Raw genomic sequence first — 15,244 nt, 5'->3', positions numbered from 1 at the left:
GCCTCAGGGGCCTGTGCAAATCCCTCGCCTTCCTTCGCGGCGGCTGCGCTCCCCCTTCATGGATGCTGGATGCAACCCACCCACCCCCTTCATGGAATCTGATATAGGGGAGGCTTGCTAGGGCAGGCACATGAGCTGTAGCAGTTCTGACCCGCTCTCGGCTACCTCACGTCGATGTCCCGCACCACAGCAGCACTCGTCAGACCACCTGTGACCCATCCCTTGAGCCTTGCAGCAAGCCGTCCACGGCCTGGCACCACGCATCAAAGCTCATCCTATCCACATAGACTCATTAACCTGGAGTAGTCCTTTATTACAGCGCCCTTGCCAGCGGACTGCCATTAACAGACCTTGCCTCGGCTCCGCGGGGGCATCTGAGATTCAAATACCCAGGTCATCCCACGCAGGTCTTACTGTTGTCCAGCTTGCAATGAAGGGATACCTTGCCAGCCGTCACAACACTAGTTGGCGTTACCAGAACACGCCCAGCACCCACCCCGCAACACCCCGGCGCCGGCCGCGCCGCATCCTACACAGCCCAGTCTACCACCACTACCCTCGCTCACGGCGGTGGCAGCAGCAGCATGCGCTCCCCGCAGTACTGCTCAAGCACCGGGAAGTAGTGCACCACTGCCTGCGGGTGACCTGGCCGCACACCCGCAGCCCCGGGCCCCGCCGCCGCGCCGGCACCTGCCCCCGCCCCCGCTCCGCCAGCACCAAAACCCGCCGCGCCGGCTGACGCCCGGCCTCCGCCAAGCAGCAGCGGACGCCGCGGCACGCCACCGCCAGCTCCCGCCTTGCCCCCGCCCCCGCCTACGCCGGCGCCCACACCGACCGCCGTGCGCACGGACACGCGGCCGTGTGCAGCCAGGTGGTGCAGCAGCTCACGCGCGGCCTGCGGCGGCAGCGTGTCCAGGTGCGACACCAGCAGCTCCTCGGGGATGCCCGGGTGCCGCATCACCAGCGCCAGCGCGCGCGTCACCAGCGCCACCCACAGCCGGCTGTTCACGGCGCCGGTGTGGTCCACCCACGGCCGCAGCGGCCGCTCAGGGGGCAGCGGAGCCTGCGGCGCGGCCGCGGCAGTCGCGGCGTCGGCCCCGGTGCTGGTGGTGGTGGTGGTGTTCATGGCGTCGGCGGGCACCGCATGCGCGGGCGCCGCGGCAGCGGCAGCCGTGGGGGCGGCCGCGTCTGCAGCGGCAACCTCTGCCACGGGAGCTCCCGCCGTGGCAGCTCCCTCGCCTGCCAGCGGCTGCGCGGCGCCCGCCTGCGCCTCTGCCCCTGCCCCTGCCTCCGCCCCAGCCGTCGCACCGCCTGCAGCTGCCTGCGGCTGGTCACCGCTCTGCTGCGTCTGCGGCTCCGAGGGTGTCGGCTGCGGCGCAGGCGCCGGCCAGGTGACGAGGCAGTTGGAGTGCTCGGCGGCCACGAAGTGCACGGCGTCCCAGGCGCCCAGCCGCCGCAACAGGCCGTGCGCCTCCAGCCCGCGCAACACCAGAGCGATGTGGTGGTGCGTGGCCGGCGCCGACAGCGCCACCGACACCTTCACTGCGCCCCTGCCGCTGGCAGCTGCGCCCGACTCCCCATCGCCCTGAACGTCCTCGCCGGTGCCGCTGCCCGCCTGGGCACCGCCTGCGGCGGCTGCGGCGGCAGCGGTGGCATCTCCCGCCGCCGCTGCTTCCAGCTGCGCCGACAGCTCCGCCAGCGTGAGGCCCTCAACGCCGGCGGCGCCCAGCAGCGCCGCCGTCGCGTCCATGAGCTCGCCCAGGATGGCGGGCGGGCAGGACGCCGCCGCCGCCTCCGCCGCCAGCGCGGCGCGGCAAGCTGACACGGCGGCGGCGCGGACGGCGGCGCTGGTGGCGACCTCGGCCGGCGCGAACAGCGGCGGACGCTCCGGCGGCAGGTCGTAGGCGCCGGGCCAGGGCCAGCCGTGCTGCGCCTGTGGCTGGGCCAGCGCCTGAGCAGGGGCGTCGTCTGCGGCGAGCCCAGAGCCCGAGTCGCGGCGCCGGTGATGTGCATGGTGGTGGTGGTGGTGGTGGTGCAGCTGGTGCTGGTGCCGCCCGGCCGCGGTGCGCTCCGCGGGCACCGAGTCCGGGGTCGCCGCGGCCGGTGGCGTCACGATGACCGGTGTACCCACGACCGCCGGCGGCGGCGTGATCGGTATCGTCGCCGGCGGCGGTGCGCCTGCCGCCGCTGCTCCTGCTGCCCCTGGCGCTGCCGCCTCGTCCTTGTCGCCCGCCTTGTCGGCGCGGGCTGCTGTTGCTGCCGCTGCCGCCGGCCCCGGCGTGATGAGCAGCTTGACTGAGGTGACCAGTGGCCCCGTGGTGGCGACCTCCCCCGCCCACTCCGCCTGCGAGTCCACCGGCCCTGGCAGCAGCTCCAGCAGCCCCGCCGCCTGCCGCGCCAGCACCACCGCCACCAGCTCGCTGCTGATGCTCATGGACTCGCCCACCTCCACCACCACCGCGCCGCGACCGGCGTCAACCACGCAGCCGCGCTGCACCGCCGCCGCGCCCTGCCGCTCCGCATCGCCCACGGCCACGCCAAGCGCCAGCTCCTCCGCGTCCGCAACCGCCGCCTCTGCTGCGGCATCCGCGCTGGCGGCGGCCGCGTCGTCCGCTGCCTCGCCCTCGCCATCTACCTCCATGGCGTCGGCCGCATCCGCCGCCGCCGCCGCATCACCACGCTGGCTTGAGCCCTGCTGCTGCGTGCGCCGCAGCTGCGCCAGCAGCCTGTCCAGGCGCGCGGCGGCGGTGGCGGCGCGGCCGAACAGCCAGGCCGGCATCTCGCCGCCGTACAGGCGCATCAGGTAGGCGGGGGTCAGATCCAGCTGCCGCTTGGGCGCGGGCGGCAGCAGCCAGCCGCGCGACTGCAGCTGCTTCAGCGCCGCGGTCTTCACCTCGGCCGGGAAGCGCCGCGTGAAGTCGGCCAGCGCCTCCACCACCGCCGGCGTGCGCCAGGCGGCTGCGGTGGCGGTGCCGGTGCCCGCGCCCGAGGCCGCGGTGTGCACGTGGTAGAGCAGCCCCAGCAGCTGACTCATGGCTGTTGTGATCGCCATGCTAGGCCGCGGCGCCGTCGTCACTTTGGGCAACGCGGCGGCGGCGCTGCTGAACATGAGCGCCATCAGCGGCGCCGCCACCGGCTTGCGCCCCGTGGCGGCGCCGCCGCCGGAGGCGGCGGCGGCGGCGGACGCCTTCTCCGCCGCCGAGACGGCGGCCGCTGTTGCCGCCACATCACCTAGCGAGGAGCGCTTGGCGACTTGCCGCATGGCTGCGGCCAGGGCCGAGGTGGTGAGGCGCGCGCCCAGGCTGAGCGTGCCGCGCTGCTGCATCTCCTCGCGGATCTGCTGGCTCTTGCGGCGCTGGAAGGACGCCACCAGCGCCTCCGCCAGCCCCAGGGCCTCCACCACGTACACCTCCCGCTGCGCGTCCAGCTCCTGCAGCTCCGTCTCCTCCGCCGCGTGCTGCTGCGCCTGCTCCGCAGCCTCGGTGGGGTCCTCAGGCACCGGCTCAGCTTCGGCCGGTGCCGGCAGCGGCGCCGCCGGCGCCGCCGCCTGCTGTGCAGGCGGCGGCTCCTGTGGCTCCGCCTCGGCCTCGCCCGCCGCCGGCCTAGCTCTGCCCTCCACAATGGCGCGCGTCACGTCCAGAGCGCGCTGCTTGCGGATGCTGGCAGCCACGCCGGCCTCACCGGCCTCTGCAGCCGCCTGCGCCGCCGCCGCCACCGTCGCCGCGGCCGCGGCGGCGGCCGCCGCCACCTCGGCCGGCGTGCGCACCGCCGCCGCCGCCGCCAGCAGATCTTGCACAGGCTGGACGCGGCCCGGCGCCGCCGCCTCGTCGTCGTCGGGGCCGCTCATCATGAAGCTGGTGCCGGCCGGCTGCGGCGCCAGGCCCAGCTGGCGGCGGCGCAGGCGCTCGCGGTACTCGCCCTCGCGCGCGGCGCGGCGCTCTCGCACCCGGTCCATGGCCTGCTTGTACTGGAAGGCGCGTTTGACCAGGTCCATGATGCGGCCGATGTGGCTGCGGGGAGCACCGGGGCGAGGGGGCGGAAGCGTGTGAGGAAGGGGCCGGGGAAGAAACCAGGCGTCAAAGCAAAGGAGTTCTCATGCTCCTACTCTCTGTCGGCCACGCTCGCGCTCCGACACGAAGCTGCACCGCCTCCCCGCCGCCCTGCCGCAGTCCCAATCCCCCCAAAGCGCCTCACGTGGGGTACACGCGCTTGAGGTAGCGCATGTGGCGGGTGCAGATCTTTTGGTCGTACGGCAGCACGCCCGCGCCCTCCTTCCAAACCACGCGCGGCCAGCGCTCCGCCGCGTGCCGCACGAACCAGGCCATCAGCGCGCGGTCCTCGGACAGCGTCCAGCGCACGCGCTGGTGCCGCGTGGGCGCGGCGCTGGAGGGCATGCGCACGGACCGCACGTCGCCCTCCTCCTCCTCCTCGACGTCGTCATTGTCTTCGTCCTCCAGCTCGCCCGCAAGGCGGCGCTCCTCCTCTGAGCCGGAGTCGGAGCCGGAGTCGGAGCGGCGCGGCTGCGCGGTGGCGTGTCGGTCCACGAAGGGCGTGGGGAGGAGCAGCCAGTTGGTGAAGGTGGTGGGAGCGGCGGCGCCGCCGCCGGCCTCCTCGCCGCCGGCGCGGTGCTGCGGTCATATGGGAAATGTGAGTAGGATCGGTGAGGAGTCCGGTAGATGTTAAGAGCGCAAAGGCGTGCACCAAGCAAATGGCTATGCCGTGCCGGCGAGCACTGGGCCGTCTGCACCCATGCCCCTCAACCCGCCACTCGCAGCCACGCTTTCCAGCGGCGCCACACGCACCTTGCTCTTCTTCCTGCGGCGGCGCAGCTCGCCATCGCCCTCCTCCTCCCCCTCCGCCCCCTCCTCGCGCTCGCCCGCCTTCCGCCGCTTGCGCTCTCCCAGCCGCCGCCGCGTCGGCACCGCCCGCGCCTCCTCTGCCCCCTGCCCCGCCCCCTCCTCCTCGTCCTGCTCCTCGCCGCGCCGCACGCGGCGCGGCCGCCGCCCCGGCGGCATCATGCGCCTCGCCTGCCGCGCCGCCTCTTTCTCTGCTCGCACCGCCGCCCGCGCCGCCTTGCGCGCCGCCTTGGCCTCCAACTCCGCCGCCTTCTCCGACAGGTAGCGCTCGCGCGACTCGGGGCTCATGTTGCGCACGGAGCGCCGCCGCTTGCGGGTCGCGCCCAGGAGCGTCAGGTCGCCGGAGGCGGCATCGCCGGCGGCGGCGGCGGCGGACTTGCCCTGGCATGGGGAAATGGGGAGTGGGTGTGTGGGTGTGGGTGTTGGGTGCGTAGTGGTCGGGTGGGAAAAGCGTTGAAATGGTATTGCGGCTGCGCCGTGGCGGCGTCAGTATCCGTTCATTTCTTGGCCATGCGCATTCCAATTGGCCTGGCCGCGATCACCCCCGTCCCTCTGTTCCCCTTCCCCATACTTGTTATCTAGTCACTCCGTTCTACACATGATCGTCTACCCCCCCCCCAAAAAAACCACACACACGCACACGCCCACCGACCTGGATCGTGACGCCGCGCACGCCCACATATAGCCGCGGCAGCCGCACAGGCAGCCGCCGCGACAATGTCGTCACGCGCGCGCCGCCGGCCCCGCCTGCACCGCCGCCCGCCGCCCCCTCGCCGGCCTCTCCGCCCTCCGCCACCGAGGCCAGCACGTCCTCTCCCTCGCGCGGCTGGCGGCGGCGGCGGTCGTACACGATGCGCGCCACCACGTCCACGTCCAGACCCAACTCGGCGGCCAGGCCCGTGATCTGGGCGGCGCGGGGAAGGTGAGGTGCGGGTGAGGTGCGGGGGAGGTGCGGGGGAGGTGTGGGGGAGGTGTGGGGGAGGTGTGGATGGGTTCGGATTGGTTCGGATGCTACACACACACGGAACTATGGGGGCGAGGTGCAGTGCGGTGCGCTGTGGCGTGCATTGGTTGTGAGCGCATGGACCAGAGCCGGACCGAGCGCTGGTTGTGGAGCGGGAGGGTGTGGATATGCTCAACAGACCCTGCCACACAGAGGAGACGACAACGGGCACCTGCGCACCCGACAAACACCTTCCCAATCCGCAGCCCCCGCACCTGCGAGCCGTCGGTGAGGTCGATGCGGTCCAGTCCCGCCTGCAGCCGCAGCCACTGCACAGCCGCCATCAGCCGCTGCCCGTACCACACGTTCTTGCTCAGCACCTCGGTCACAGCTGCAGGCAAAGGCGGGAGGGCGGGGATGGTCGTGGTGGTGGGGGAGAGCAGTGCACATAGCTTATGAACACGCAGGAGGATGCCAACATTACGTAAGCCGCCAAGCAGCCTTGCATATCCAGCACCCTTAGCCCCTGCCTAAGCCCTCAAGCGCCCCCAGCCCGCAAGTGCCTGCGCGCCCTGCCGCCGCCCTGCCGCTGCCATCAGCCGCCGCTCTCACTTGTGGCCGGGAAGCACCTCTTGATCTTGGCGATCATGGTGGGTCCGGCTCGCTCCAGTCGGTAGTACTCCTCAAAGCGGCGCCAGTACTCGTCCAGACCGGCCGCGTTGGCCAGGGATATCTGTGAGGAGGCGTGGGGGCGGGGGGGGGGGCGTGGGGTTACAGTTACAGTGTAGCGACCCGTGTGGTGGGGGTTGGTTGGCTGACAGGAGCCGCCAACGCTCCCATAAAAGCGGTCTGTGGACTAGGATGACAGTGACGGCACTCCCGAGCTCCCCCCGCCTCCAGCCCCCTCCCCCGCCGCCCTCCCCTACCTCCACGTAGTTGCCGGTGCCCAGGCTGCCCTGCTTGGTGGTGGTGATGTCCACTCCCGAGTCGGCGGCCGGCGCCTCGTAATCCTGGCCGTAGGGGATCTCCAGCACACCTGCAGCACACAGCACACAGCACACGGCACAGGTGCCACGCCCGAGTCAAAACACGCGGTCCCTTCCCCCTCTCGTTCATGTCCAACCAGCAAAGATAGTACGGTATATCCACCGGCGTGCCCATGCACCAATGCATGCAGTAACGCGGCCGACGCGGCGAGGGCCAAGGCCCATTAGCAGTCCGTCCACCACCGCCGCCCCCAGCCCCACGGCCCTCCTGTCACGCACCCTTGCCCAGCACGTTGAGCATGACGCCGGAGTTCTTGCCCGAGTACACGCCGCCCACGTGCCCGCCCGGCCGGCGGCTGGTGGCGGGGTCCACCACCACCCACTCCAGCAGCCGCAGCCGCCGCAGTATGGAGATGAGGTACTCCAGCCGATTAACGCTAGTGCTGTCCATCACGTCCAGCGCCACCTCACGAGGCAGCGAGCCCAGCGTGGCGCCCGCCTCGCACAGCTGCGCCAGCTCGGCAGGCGGCCGCGAGCAGGAGCTGCCCAGCACCTGCAGCGCCACACTCAGCGGCATGACCGACCACAGCCGCCGCACGCTGACGCAGCGCCGGTCGGGCCGCACCACGCCCGCCGCCAGCGCCTGCGGGCCCGCGTTGGCGGGCGCCGCGGCGGTGCCCATGCCGCCGAACGCAAACGCCTGGCGGCAGCAGCAACACACAGGTGTCAATGCACACACATGGGAGGGGGGCGGTTTGCGCGCTCGACCATTCGCTTCCACACAGTGGCGTCAAGCGCACGAGGAAACCGACACGACACTCATCCGTTCCCCCGGGGAACGGTACGCCGCCCGATTACCACCGGCACACCTACCCGCGGCAGCGCCCTTCTCCCTCCCCCCAGCTGAACCCCTTGTTCTGGATCTTGGTCTAGTTGGAAATGGTGAAAGCAACCCCCCGCCCCGCTCCGCTGCCGCCCCCGGCCCCCTTTCCCCCGTGCTCCTCCCCCGCACCGCCCCCACCTGTCGTCCCAGCTCGGCGCTGTTGGCGTACATGTCGTTGCCCAAGCCCCGCGGCATGTTGGCCAGCACCTCGGGACCCGGCTCCGTGGCGGCCAGCGGGTCGCCCGCGAAGCCGCCCAGGCCTGGGGGGGGTGAGGGAGTGAGGGTGAGAGGGAGTGAAAGAGAGTGAGAGGGCGAGAGAGAGTGAGGGTGGGATAGTGAGGGCGGGTGTGGGCGCGGGAGAGGTGCCGAGTGCATGAGAAGCAGTAGAGCACCGGGTGCAGTGGGAGCCAGGAGTGGGACCGTTGAGCGGTCGCCGATTGCTAATGCCCGCTGTGCGGGGTGGGTTGCTTATCCAGTCCCCAATAAGCGACACCGGAGGCGGATGTAAGGGCCGAGGCCCATGAGTCAGGAGGCGAGAGGCAGCGACCTCCACTACCTGTACCAGTACCATACACCAGTACCAGTACCCTTGAGAGCAGCAGGTGTGTGTGCGTACGTGTGTGTGTTAAACACAAAACAAACGGTACGTGTGTGTGTGTGTGTGTGTGTGCGTGTGTGACAGCAGCAGACGACTCATACTAGTACCAGTACTAGTGGCACTCACCGACCAGCTTGGCGATAAGGAAGTGCAGCAGGCGCACTCGGACCATCTTGGCCGGGATGAGGCCGTTGGCGGTGGCGCGCTGGCTGTGCTCTAAGGCGCCGATGCGCATCACGTTGCGGCCCAGGCCCACCGTGTCGATGTTCCGCAGTGCGCCCAACCCCATGCGCTGAGGCCCACTGCCCGCTGAGGCCCCCTGCAGGCCCGGGGTGCGCCGGGCAGCGGCGGCTGGGGCGCCGCCGGTAGGGGCGCCGGCGGCGCCCTCGGCGCCGGGGGTCTCCCCCGCTGCTGCGGCTGCGCCGCCGCCCGGCTGCATCTCTGCGTCCGGGTTCGCAACGGCGGCCCTGTTCACGCGAGGGACGAGGGGCGAGGAAGGGGGCAGTCAGGGGGCCCAAGCCAAAAGCGGGGCCCAGAACCCGAAGCCAACGGGCGGTGGTGAAAGCGCGTGCACGGAATCGTGACGGAGGGGCAGCTGAGCCGCTTTCACCGTGGCCCCGCAAACGTGTGTTCGCCTGCACAACCGGCACGTACCCCGACACCAACCGCCGACACCCACTGCACCTTACGCGTAGCCTATTTTGTCCCCGGCACTCCGCCACGCCCACCCACCCACCCACCCGCCCACCTGAGCAGTGCGTCCTGGCCGTCGTCCTCTGGGCCATCCGCCGCGCCGTAGGCACCCGTGTCCGGCGCCGGCAGCGCCCCCGCGTCGCCCTCCGGACCCGCAGCCGCCGCAGCTGCCTCCGCCTCCGCCGCGGCCGCCTGCACCACTGACAGGAGCCCCGGCGGCAGCACCTGCGGAAGGGAGCACACACGCGCACGCACACGCACGGTGTCGGCCCTCACCCAAGCTGCTTTACGGTCACCCAACATGTCCCAGCGCCAACCCCTTGACCACCTCTCTGACCTCTTCCGTCCCGCCACCCTTCACACCTATACCTACCCCCACACCCACACCACTTCGACACCTCCTTCACACACCCCCACCCGCCCCCCTCTCACACACACATCTCCCACGCCCCCTCCCACCTGCTCCGGCGCCAGCAGCGGCGCCACGCGCTCGCCCTCGCTCTGCCTCAGCTTCTTGGCCGCCAGCGCGTTGCGGCAGCACTCGGACCTCAGCTTGCGCTCGAACTCGGCCATGAAGCGGCGGATCTCGTCCAGCAGCTCGGGGTTGGGCTCAAGGTCGGGCCGCAGCAGCGTCTCGATCTGGGGGGGGGGTACATTCATGATCACATAAGAAGTAATAAGGAGAGTTAAGGAGAAGCGAAGCTGTAGCCAGGCACATTGGTACAGCAGGCGGAGGGGTGGGGTGAATGTGGAAAGGAAGGAGGTTGGATGGAGGGAGGCGGGGATGGGGGAGGAGGATGCGGAGGAGGGCAGGGGTTTGCGTGTGCGACCCAGGTGCGTTGACATGCAAGCCATGCGCCCCCGTTGTCGCTGCCCCCCTGGTGTACCCACCCACCCACCCACCCACCCACCCACCCACCCACCCACCCACCCACCCACCCACCCACCGGCCTGTTGTCGCCCATGAATCCGGACGTCTCCACCGCAATCATCTTGGCGCGGCCGCTGCTGACCAGGCGCTCCATCAGCCGCCGCACCGTCTTGATGTCGGGGCCGGCGTTGGACTTGGCCATGGGGCGGCCGCTGGCGGCGTTCTCCCACTCCATCACTAGACGCCGGACCTGGGGGTGGTGGGGGTTGCGGTGAGGCGGCGGGGTGGGGGGGGAGGTCAACATGCGGCGGTGGTGGGGACAAGAGAGCTGGAGTCTTTGTCAGGTAGGTGGTGAACACACACGGTGTGTGTGTGTGTGTGTGTGTGTGTGTGTGTGTGCCCGTGTAGCCTGGACGTGCAGGCGCAGGCGCAGGCGCAGGCGCGGACGCAGGCGCCGTGCGGCGGACCCAGAGGCCCCTGCCACAGCGCCCACCCGCCTGCCCACGGCCCCGCCCAGCCCGCCCGCCCTGCCCCCCCCCGCCCCCCCCCCACACACACCTGCGTCCGCACGATGAAGCGGTGCTTGTTGAGGTAGTCCAGCAGCAGCTTAAGTCGGTCCTCGGTCTTGAGCGTCTGTGGAAGTGGAGGTGGATGCAGTGGGTGCGTAGGAGGGTACCGCAAGCGCTAGGGCGGGCAGGTGTGCAATGGTGCAAATGTCCTGGGCGGAGTCAGGCGGTGCCGGGCACAGGCGGCAGCTGGGGCGTCAGGTGGTGCCGGGTTGAACGCCGCATTGCCCCGCCACTTACAATGACCTTGGTCCAGTGCGGCTTCTTGTCCTTGCCTGCCGCGGCATCCACCGGCACGATCGCGCCGCCAGCGCCGCCCGGCGCGTGCGGCGCCCCCACCGCCCGCGCACCCCCCTCGTCCGCCGCCGCCGAGCCGCCCGTGCGCCGGCGCTTCGCGGCCCTCTGCTTCCGCGTCGAGCCGCCCTCGGCCCCCACGTCCTCATCCTCATCCTCGCCGTCCGCGCCGCCCTCCTCATTGCCGTCATTCGGGCCCTCCTCCTCCTCCTCAGTAGCCGCAGCCACACCGCCCGGCCCCGCGGTGCTAGGGCCCGCCCCGGCAGAGGCCCCGCCGTCTGCCGCCATTGACGCCTGGACCGCCGCCGTGGCCGCCGCCGCCGCCACCGCGCCGGCGCCCGGCTGCGGAGGCGGCGGCGGCAGCGCCAGCCTGCGGCCCCCGAGCACGCCGCCGGTGGAGGTGTATCGCAGCAGCTGCGTGAGGGTGTTGCTGCGCAGGCGGGTGTGTCCGGCGGCTCGCAGCAGCGGCGGCGGCGCGGTGATGCGGTTGAGCACTGAGCGGCCGCGGTTCACCACCGCCACCTCCAGGTTGTAGCGCTTGATCAGGTCCACCAGCCTGTGGGCGTGTGGGTGGTAGGGCAGGTGTGAGTGTGCGTATGTGTTGCGAACCCCTCGGCAATCTCTCCTCCTCCCGCCCTCCTCACTTGGAGCCGTAGGTCTTGGAGCTGACGCCCAGGCGCCGGAACAGGTCGCTGTTGAGCACGCCCTCCGGCCCCGCGCCGCACACCAGGTCCAGCAGCTGCCGCTCCAGCGAGTACTCGGCCAGCGCGCTGCTGCCGCGGGCGCCCGGCCCCGTCAGGCCGCCGCCGCCGGGGCCGTCGTCCTCGTCCTCCTCGTCCGCCTCCTCGCCGTCGCCTGCGCCGGCAGTCGCGGGCACGTAGACACGCACACTCATGCTGACTCACAGCGCACGGAGGCAAGCGGGCGTCAGCGGACCGAGGTAAGCCGGCAGCTGCGCGCCCCTTCAGGCCTAGTAAGCCCCAACGCCCCGCTGACTCAGCTGCGCAGCAAGCACGGCGGCTGTGGCCCCCACGTGGAGCCGGCCTGCTCACCTGCGCCGCCCTCCTCCGGCGCCTCCTCGCCGCCGTCCTCCGTGGGCGGCTGCCAGAACTTCATGAGCCGCACACACGGCACGTTGCGGCCGCGCACGTTGCTGGACTCCATGCGCAGGAAGCCGCCGTCCTCCAGCTTTTTCTGGGGTCGTTGGGGGAAGGAGGTAGAGGCAATGGGAACAGGAAAAGGGCATCGGCAACAGGGAACATGATGGGTGTGCAGGTTCAACCAGGCATCGGGCAAATGACCAGGAGCCCATCACGGCGGTGCTGAGCTGGCACAGTGCAGGCGCGTGAGGAAAGGCAGCCCGTTGACAGGGAAGATGGCACTCTGCGGCTCGACCACAACCAGCCTTCCACCCTTCGTCCGGCCCCAATAAACGCTCCCTGCCTAGCACCCACTCCCCCGCCGTGCCCCCACGCTGCACAATCGACCCTCCATCCACCCACCCACCCACCTACCCACCCACCCTGCACAACCTCCTCCACAACCTCCTCCCTCACACGCGCTCCCTCGCTCACCCTCATGCGGCGCCACAGGCGGTGTCCCCGCTTGCCCCTGAAGCCGCACACCACCTTGAGGTCGCTCTCCACCACGAAGCGCTCCTCGGTCTCGGCGATGGTGCTGCAGATGAGGCGCATGTACAGGTTGTCGTCCTGCAGCACGTAGGTCGCCACCTCCATGCCGCGGATGGCGTCCACGGTCTGCGTGCCGGGGCGGGGGAGGGGGCGTGGGGAGTGGAGGGGTTGCAGGGGGGATGTAAGGTTGCCAAGAACTGTGCGCGCAGGCATGCGGGCTGGGCTTGACAATGGGTAGAACGTAAGCACCAGCGCACCGCAAAGGTGTGCCCCAAAGAGGGGGACCTCCGCGTCTCATCAACCCTCCAGCCCTTGCTGCCGCCCCTCTCCGCCCCACCTTGAACATCTGGCCCGGCCCCAGCTTGATGGCGGGCTGGAAGCGCGGCAGGTGCAGCACACTGGACACGGTGGTGGTGACGCCGGGCGGCGCGAACACCACCGGGTTCTTCACAATCAGCCTGCGAGTCACAAGGTTCTGTGGAGGAGCACAGCGGGGTGCGAGGTTGTAAGGAGGGGTGGGGGGTTGTGAGACATGGGTGGGGCAGTGTGGCGGTGTCGAAGGCAGGCACGGTCAAGTTGGGGGAGGGGCACGGGGAGGCCGCCCGGGGGCACTCCTGGGGTCCTGCAGTGTGCCAGCAGCGCGGCATTGCCACCAGTGCAACCCAGTTCAAAGCCCGCACACCCTCACACCCTAACACCCTCGCATGCACCTCGGCTTCCACACCCAGTCGCTCGGCGCGTTTCGCGCCCGTCTCTCCTGCCCCAAACGCCACCCGCCCCCACCCCACGCCCCGCCACCCCATACCCCGCCACCCCACACCCCGCCACCCCACCTTGACGATGTAGAAGAAGTTGCGGTAGGCCACCTCCATGCGGTTGGCCAGGTCGGCATTGATGGCGCCGCGCCCCCGCGTGCGGCCAATGGCCTCCAGCGCCGCCAGCTGCACCTCGCTGAGCGGGAAGCGCGTGTCCATCATCTCGTACACACCCAGCACGGACATGCGCACAGCCTCAGACGCCTGGGGGGGAGGCGGGCAGGCGAGCGGTGGGCGAAGAAGGGGTTCCAGGCATGACTGGTTGGGAGACGGCATCGTGGAAGCGGCGCGGCGTTGCATCAACGCCACGGGGCGGCGCAGGGCAGGGCAGGTGAATGGACAGGAGGGCGCCGTGGCGCGTTTGGGTAGAGCGACTTCCTGGCGTGCTGCAGCGGCAATGTGAGTGCGCTAGCAGGCCAGCGGCAATCAAGTGGCTAAAGCCTTTGTAAGGCACCTGAAGGCACCGACAGGGGGTGGGTACCCCTCCCCCATGCCCACGACTCACCACCAGCCTGAATCCGTCGTTGCTGGCCTGGTCCCGGCCCAGCGTCCTGGCCTCCTCGTCGGACAGCTGCAGTACAGCCATGCCGTAGTGGTGCGAGCGCAGAGCAGCAGGGCAGGGCAGGGCGGGACAGGGCGGTGTGGCCATGTCGCAGATACCGAATCAAGGGCGTACCCAAGATGTGCAAACACGCTGTACGCCAGCCAGGCGGCCACGTGTGTGTTCCCTGCAAGCGCGAACGCCCGCCGCGCCGTGCTGGTGCTGGTGCACAGACCTCATCGCACACACCCACAGAGCCGCGCACACGCACACACGCGCATACCCGTTGGTACTGCAGCAAGGGGTTGGGTGGTGCCTTTTTCACACGGCCTGTAGCCGTGGTCTTGGGCGGCGGCGCAGCCCTGCGAGTGAGCAGCGGGGCCGGGCACCAGGGGCCGTGAGTGAAGCAGCGGCAAGACCGCCTGCATGCGCAGCGCACTGGTTTCACTTGTCCAGGCGCTGCGCCGTGAGGACCACCCAGCTAACACCCAGCCGCACACAGCTGCGCCGAAGGAGGCGGATGCGGGGGCAGTGGCGCACACGTTTGTGTTGACCCCGCCGCCGCCATAGGAGCTAACCTCACGTGTAGGGCCTGCAGAGCGGCAGTTCGCCTAGGGCCGCGTTTCCGCGGCTGCTAGCAGTCAGCCTGACCCCGCACTGCCGCCGAGCCCCACCACAACATCCCGAAGCTGCAAAGTAGCTTCATGTTTCAGTTGAAGCTCCCGCTGCCAGCGCCTGATGCGGTGCTGCGGTTCGGTAGCGGCCAAGGCGGCTTGGGCTCTGTAGCCAGCCCCAGCACACAGGCACGCCGCTTCGCTGCCCCACACCCTCGTCCAGTCCAGTTGCGTGCCCCCTCCGCTGCTCGCCAAGCACTCCCCACCGCCCAGCCCCAAGGGTCCAAGCCGCTTTTGCGGGTTCTCACCTGGCGCCGGTTATGTAGACCCCCACATCGGCGGGGCGGTTCAGCAGCAGGCGCCACAGCACGTCCTGCAGCTGCGTCGGCAGGCTGGTGATGGTTCCCACCGGCAGACGTGCTGACACCAGCTCCCAGAGGTCAGTCACACGGCAACCTGCGCGCCAAAAGTGCCGGTCGAGGAAAGCATTTCAGCGCAGCTCCGTGCTCTGAAGCAATTTGAGAGCGCTGAGGCCTAGCTTTCTTCAAATCAACCATAGGTAAACAAATGATGTTCTTCAAAGCGACCGTGCGAGTGCCAGGGAACCGTCAAACGCGAGAATCGCCAGCATCGCCAGCTTGCCTTCACGCCCCTCCAGCCCAATTTCCTCCACTGCAACCGCTAACAGTGCGTCCATGGTTCAAGCAACGCCGTGTCGTCAAGGCATTGTAGCCCGTGTTGAGTCGTAAACAAGGTCTTGCCAGTTGCCGTCTGGCGTACCAGGTTGCGTGCGTACTGCAGCCGTCAATAGTATACTGAAATGTAACCTAGTCGTGAGCTGCGTTGACGGAACTCTAGGGTGACCCGACCTTCGCACGCGACGGATCGGACCAGCGTGCGACCCCCCAACCCGTGCCCACCCTTGCCCACCCGCCTGCGCTTGGTGCCGCAGA

The 15,244-nt window shown here is 70.0% G+C and overlaps 1 protein-coding gene across 1 annotated transcript; it reads right to left on the bottom strand.

Moving 5' to 3' along the window:
• Positions 1–6: 6 nt before the first annotated feature.
• On the bottom strand, positions 7–15,118 carry CHLRE_12g518107v5 (uncharacterized protein). Its single transcript, XM_043068341.1, has 24 exons — positions 14,934–15,118; positions 14,600–14,747; positions 13,961–14,039; positions 13,642–13,707; positions 13,155–13,340; positions 12,659–12,796; positions 12,265–12,447; positions 11,743–11,884; positions 11,335–11,545; positions 10,637–11,246; positions 10,389–10,463; positions 9,907–10,080; positions 9,419–9,598; positions 9,015–9,184; positions 8,393–8,733; positions 7,807–7,928; positions 7,065–7,485; positions 6,726–6,835; positions 6,412–6,532; positions 6,075–6,190; positions 5,509–5,760; positions 4,803–5,237; positions 4,195–4,628; positions 7–4,010 (listed from the first exon to the last, which is right to left on the bottom strand). Exons 1-24 carry the CDS (start codon positions 14,986–14,988, stop codon positions 563–565), a joined length of 8,217 nt encoding a protein of 2,738 aa, XP_042918436.1. The 5' UTR covers positions 14,989–15,118; the 3' UTR covers positions 7–562.
• Positions 15,119–15,244: the final 126 nt, after the last annotated feature.

Source organism: Chlamydomonas reinhardtii, chromosome 12 (genome assembly GCF_000002595.2).
Source record: "Chlamydomonas reinhardtii strain CC-503 cw92 mt+ chromosome 12, whole genome shotgun sequence".
Classification (NCBI taxonomy): domain Eukaryota; kingdom Viridiplantae; phylum Chlorophyta; class Chlorophyceae; order Chlamydomonadales; family Chlamydomonadaceae; genus Chlamydomonas; species Chlamydomonas reinhardtii.
This window is presented reverse-complemented; position numbering and strand designations above follow the sequence as displayed.